At 41.1% G+C, this 6,000-nt stretch overlaps 1 protein-coding gene across 14 annotated transcripts in view; it reads right to left on the bottom strand.

Moving 5' to 3' along the window:
- Positions 1-2,623: 2,623 nt before the first annotated feature.
- KMT2C (lysine methyltransferase 2C) overlaps positions 2,624-6,000 on the bottom strand; it is a 274,626-nt gene continuing 271,249 nt past the window's right edge. For 12 of the 14 annotated variants that reach the window (XM_080665925.1, XM_080665931.1, XM_080665933.1 and 9 more), the window contains one exon: positions 2,624-4,584. In XM_080665925.1, the coding sequence (XP_080522051.1) occupies positions 4,492-4,584 (93 nt within the window). In that variant the 3' untranslated portion in view covers positions 2,624-4,491. The remainder of the gene's footprint in view (positions 4,585-6,000) is intronic. The other 2 variants (XM_080665934.1, XM_080665935.1) reach the window with 1 other exon arrangement.

Here is a 6,000-nt window from a genome sequence, read left to right as displayed (position 1 = left end):
CTTCCTTCGTTCCATGCTGCTCCCCCTTGTGTGCAGCGCACATCATAGCAAGTGGTCGAACTCCTGGTCAATTGAACTCCCAAGGGGGCAATTTGCATATTAGCCTTTTTATTACATAGGATAGATGGTATTGGAAATCCTAGCCACAGCAATCAGACAAGAAATAAAGCGCATCCAAATTGGAGAGAAGTGAAACTGTCAATATCTGCAGATGACATACTATAGAGAACCCTAAAGATTCCACCAAAAAGTTTTTAGAATAAGACAATTACCAACTCATAGAACTCGACACCAAAAAAAACCAATATATCCCGAGAAACTAGAAACACCAATCAGAAAGGATATATACACCCCTATGTTCATAGCAGCACAATTCACCATAGCTAAGTTTTGGAAACAGCATAAGTGCCCATCAGCAGATGAGTGGATTAAAAAACTGTGGTACATCTACACAATGGAATACTACGCTGCTGTAAAAAGGAAGGAACTCCTACCATTTGCAACAGCATGGATGGACCTGGAGAGCATTATGCTAAGTGAAATAAGTCAGTCAGAGAAAGATAAATATCACATGATCTCACTCATTTGTGGAATGACCAACATAAACTGATAAACAAAAACAGATCCAGAGACAGAGAAGCATCGATCAGACCGTCAAACCTCAGAGGGAAGGGAGGGGAGGGTGGGGGGAAGAGGGAGAGGTCAACGAAAGGACTTGTATGCATGCATATAAGCCTAGCCAATGGACACAGACACCAGGGGGGTGAGGGCATGAGCGGGGGTTGAGTAGGGGGCTATAGGGGAATAAGGACACATGTAATACCTTAATCAATAAAGAAAAAATTTTAAAAGAAAGGCAGCCCAGCCAGTGTGGCTCAGTGGTTGAACATCTACCTCTGAATCGGGCAGTCATGATTCGATTCCTGGTCGGGGCACATGCCTGAATTGTAGGCTCGATCCTGTGGGGATCAATGATTCTCATCATTGATATTTCTCTCCCTTCCTCTTTGAAATCAATAAAACATATTTTTTAAATGGACAAAGGAATTTAATAGACATTTCTCCCAGGAGGGCATACAGATGGACAACAGAAATGAAAAGATGCTCAGTATCACTAATCATCAGGGAAACGCAAATTAAAGCCACCATGAGATGTCTCCCCAGACCTGTAAGGATGTCATGAATAAATCAACAAACAGCAAGTACTCGTGAGGATGTGGAGAAAAGGAATCCTCGTGCACTCCTGGTGGGATTGCAAATTGGTGCAGCCACTGTGGAAAACACTGTGGAGGTTTCTCAAAAAAATTAAAAATAGAACTGCTCTATGACCCAGCAATTTGACTTCTGGGTATTTATCTGAAGAAATTCAAAACACTAATTCAAAAAGATACATGCATCCCTTTGTTCATCGCGTTGATATTTACAATAGCCAAGATATGGAAACAGCAAAAGTGTCTATCAATAGACAACTGGGGTAAAAAAGATGTGGTACATATGTACAATGGAATATTACTCGGCCATAAAAAGTATTTAAATCTTAGCATTTTTGACAACCTGTATGGACCTAGAAGGTAATATGCTAAATGAGGTAAGTTAAACACAGAAAGACGAATTCCATATAATGTCACTTATACCTGGAATCTAAAAAACAAAATATGTGAACAAAAACTCCTCGAAACAAAGCACAAACTGATGGCTGCCAGGTGGCAGGGGGCTTGGAGGATGGATGAGAAGGTGAAGGGATTAAGGAGTACACATCGCCAGCTATAAAAACAGTCATGGGAATACAAATTACAGCATAGCAAAAATAGTCATTAATATTGCAATAACTATGAATCATCTCAGATTGGCACTAGACATATCAGGATGCTCACTGTAATATATGATCACTATGCTAGAAAACGTAAAAAAATTTTAAATAAAACATTTCACATTGCACATAGAATTTTACTTGAGGTAGAAAAAATAAACACAAAAAACACCAGGTTTCTTCACAAATTGTGATAAACCTCTCTAAGTTAAAAAAAAAAAAAATCCTGAGGGGGATTCTGAGCAATTTTAATTCTTAGTAACCTCTTTAAATGTTAAATACATTCAATATTATAGAAATAGAGCATCTACCACATAGAATAAATCTAGGAAAGCAATTGAACAGTTAAACAAAAACAGATTAGCTCTGGCCAGTTTGGCTCAGTGGTTGGAGTGTTGGCCCGCAGACCTCAGGATTGCGATTTGGTTCCTGGTCAGGGCACATGATTGAGGTGCAGGCTCAGTCCCCAGTGTGGGGCGTGCAGGAGGCAGCTAACCCATGTTTCTCTCTCTCCCTTCTAAGTCAACTAAAAATCTTAAAAAAAAAAAAATGACTTCACACAAGGGAATAAGGCACCACGAATATCTTTAATTAGGCCTTGATAAGCTAAAGCGAAATGGAAGTTCCCTGTATTCAACTGCAAGGAAGAGAGTCTCCATTTGCAATGAGTTATGAACTTGTGTCTAAACTTTGAAAAGAGAATCGTCAACATGCCGTTAATTCTGACATGTGGATCACACCATCGGTGAATTTCAAGCAATCATCAGTTTCAGAGCTCAAACCAGAACACGAGGGGTTAAAAGAGACTCAGCTGGCTTTTAGAGATGTAAAATATTTTATTTGTAAATGGTGATCTTCTAAATCTGTGTCCACAAATTCCAAAACCCATAACACTCTGTATACTTCAAAAAATTCAATTTTGCCAACATTAGATACTATTGTACAGAACCAAAAACAAAACAAAAACTGGTAGGACAAATACTGGTAGGATGTCAGAATATTGTACAAGAGAAGAAAAATATTCAAAAAACAAATTTCATACAGCTATTTATCAAGAGAAAAATATATACAATTGATTTATTCTGTAAGATAAAAATACATCATGCCATATACATTACAAGTTCAGAACTGCATCACTGAATATACCACCAGCTTACAGTCCACTTGAATTGTGCACACAAAACTTCATTTTATACTCAGCCTGTGAAGTGTCAGTACCAGAATTTTAAGTACAAAATAAAAAGCTAACCTGGTTCAAAATGCTGATTAAGTTTCTACAAGCAAACACAAAACAGTGTGTGTTTTTTATTAAAGAAATGTAAACAAACAGATCATACAAACACATTTTAAAATCACATCTTCCAAAACCCTTTTGCCGGAGTCCTGCAGCCCATGATCACATCTCCTTTTTTTTTTTCCTTTTTCAAATTTTTGTGTTAAATAGAAGGCTAGAGTTAGATCAGAGTTCCTGCTACATGATCCTAGTATGTTTAAATGATTCTTTGTGGCTTGAAACAGTTCTAATCAAAACTACTTTTGCTGAAGAAAAGTCAGCCTCTATGTGGGTGTCTTTTTAAGCAGTTATTCACAGTTATCACAAATTGTAAGCACAAAAAAACCTGACTGAAGAAGTAGGGATGCAACAATATAATGTGAAAAAATTAGTTTAAATTACCAAAACAGCTATAAAAGTTGTAGTCATGGCATACACTCTGTTCTATCAGAAGGTGTATAAAACATTAAGTACTAATTGACCATGGTTTCCAAAAAACTCCAAACACTCTAGGTTGAAATTTTGGTTATTACATAATTATAATGGCGTATTTATAACACAAAATTATATTGTAACATCCCTATGAACATTTTATAAGCACCCGAGCTGCTGCAGAGCCTGGTAGCATTTGGTCAATAACTATTTTTTATACTGTATTTTTCTCAAAATATTTACATATTTGTACAAAGTAACAGGGTCTGTTAGTTCTGCAGGTAACAGCAGCAGCTTGGCTTTCTTCTAACTTTTATTTAAAAATAGCTTCATTCACTTATTCAATAATAAATACAAAAAGTTTCTCTTATTTTACAGAAATCAAAAACTACAATAAACTGACTCATGGAATCAAGTATTTAAATGTATTTTAGTGCAAGTTATTATCCCTTAGCTCTATCCCTAAGGAAGTCATTTCAGTACATTCCTTGTTCAGTGGTGTCTACTTTATTTAAAAAACTTTAAATTAGAGGGCCTGCCCCTTTTTCAAATAAGGCCGTGGCCAGCACTTTGGACATGTCCCTTCGCTGGTGATTTCAGTCTTACATTCATAGGAAGGCCCTTGCCCCGGGGCAGGGCAGCCATCGGCTCTGTGCCCCAGTAAAAGTTTCTCCTTAGTGAGACTAAAACAACAAAACAAAACAAAACCCACCCACAAAAAGAAAAAAGAAGGAAAGAAAAAGAAAAAAGTGCTGGACCATCTGTAATTCTGTAACCTCAGCCACTGGAGGAGCGCTGCTGAGTTTGCCTTCCCTGGGGCCGCTTCGCCCACAGGGCTGAGGAAATCAGACTCCCAGAAGCTAGATTTCAGTCATAAACAGAAAATAAAAATCTCTCTCTGCTGCCAAATCCAAACGGTGTGTTGAATCGCTTCTTCCTAGGGACTAGCCACCCACCCGGACAGCAAGGAATGCATTCAGTTCATCCACTTCCGGCAGTTTACAGCTCCACAGTGACAGGGGATCTTGTGCTGGTCGTCTTCAAAGTCAAACTTATAGTCATAGCACAGCTGCCCATGCAAAGACACAGAGTCAGAGGGGCTGGGAAGGGAGGAGAAAGGGCCCTCCCGCCATCTGCCCAGGGCTCACACAGGCAAACAAACAAGCTACAGGAGACCGCTTTGCTGAGGCTCTGTGGGGCCGGGAGGGGTGATGGGGGAACCTCTTGAATAAGTAAAGAAACAAGCCCGGCGCTAGCCAGTTGGCTCAGTGGTAGAGCCGTCAGATTGCAGGGTCTCAGGTTCAATTCCAGTCAAGGGCATGTACTTCAGTTGCAGGCTCCATCCCCAACCCTGGGAGGCAACCAATGGATGTCTCGCTCTCCCATTGATGTTTCTCTCTCTCTCTCTCTCTCTCTCAATGGAAAAATACCCTTGGGTGAGGATTAACAATAAAAGAAACAACTGTCTGTGTTTACCTAGGAACCCAAAGGAACAGAGGAAACCGGGAGGCAATATTTTCAGGCCGAGCCAGACCTGAGAATGGGCAGCTGGCTAGAGGAGCATCTCCACAACTTCTCAGCACGCTGCCCTGCAGGTGGAACACGGCGGGTCCCCTACCCCCAAGCTCCAGGCTGCTCCTCCTTCCCTCACTGGCCGATGGGGCACTGCAAGTACCATCCTTCTCCCGCACTGTTCCTCACAGAGTATTTCAAAGATGTTTTTCTATAGGAGTCACCCCATTATTAACATCTCAGACCAAGCCTGTTGTCAAGGAAGCTGGGAGTCTGCCCAGTTCCCATAGTACAACCCCCTGGACCCCAACACTCCCAAACCTGGGAGGAACCACACTCTCACGACCCCCATGCTCACTGGCACCATGCTGGACTTCTCACTTTCTTAGTTCCTCATCAAGTTACTTCAAGATGTGCAAAAAGGCCTTGGTTCAGCTCTTGATTTAACAAAGGGAATTCCAAAAAGATGACCGAAATACAAGCAGAATACCATAGCTCTGCTCACGAAGGGCTGGGGGCTCCAACACACACAAGACACCAGGGCCCCTCCCACCCAAACGGGAGGGCTCCTATGGGGCCCAAGGCGCTCAGCGGGAGCTTTCCAGCTCTGGAGCTAGTGTGATGCGTGATCGCATTAGTGAAAGACAAAGTCGGGAAATGCAAATGAGGCAATCAAGACTAATAATCTTAAGTCATCTGCGAGACCAAAGAAATGTCAAGGTCAGCATCTAGCATTCTGAAGAAAAAATAATAAACTAACCATTTTGAAAATCTGTTGATGTGAAAACCTGTAAGTTGTACTCCTCATATCTGGGAATACAATGATCTGGAGAGAAGGGTGCCCCAACCCTGCTGCCTATAGCCCTGTGGTGGCTTCACGCGAGCCTATGGTCCTGAAGCCACAGGAGGCAACGATGCCATGATTTGCTCTGCAGGCTTTTAATCGTTAAAGGAATCCTGCCAAACTGTGACC

This window comes from Plecotus auritus (genome assembly GCF_963455305.1).
Source record: "Plecotus auritus genome assembly, chromosome: 4".
Classification (NCBI taxonomy): domain Eukaryota; kingdom Metazoa; phylum Chordata; class Mammalia; order Chiroptera; family Vespertilionidae; genus Plecotus; species Plecotus auritus.
This window is presented reverse-complemented; position numbering and strand designations above follow the sequence as displayed.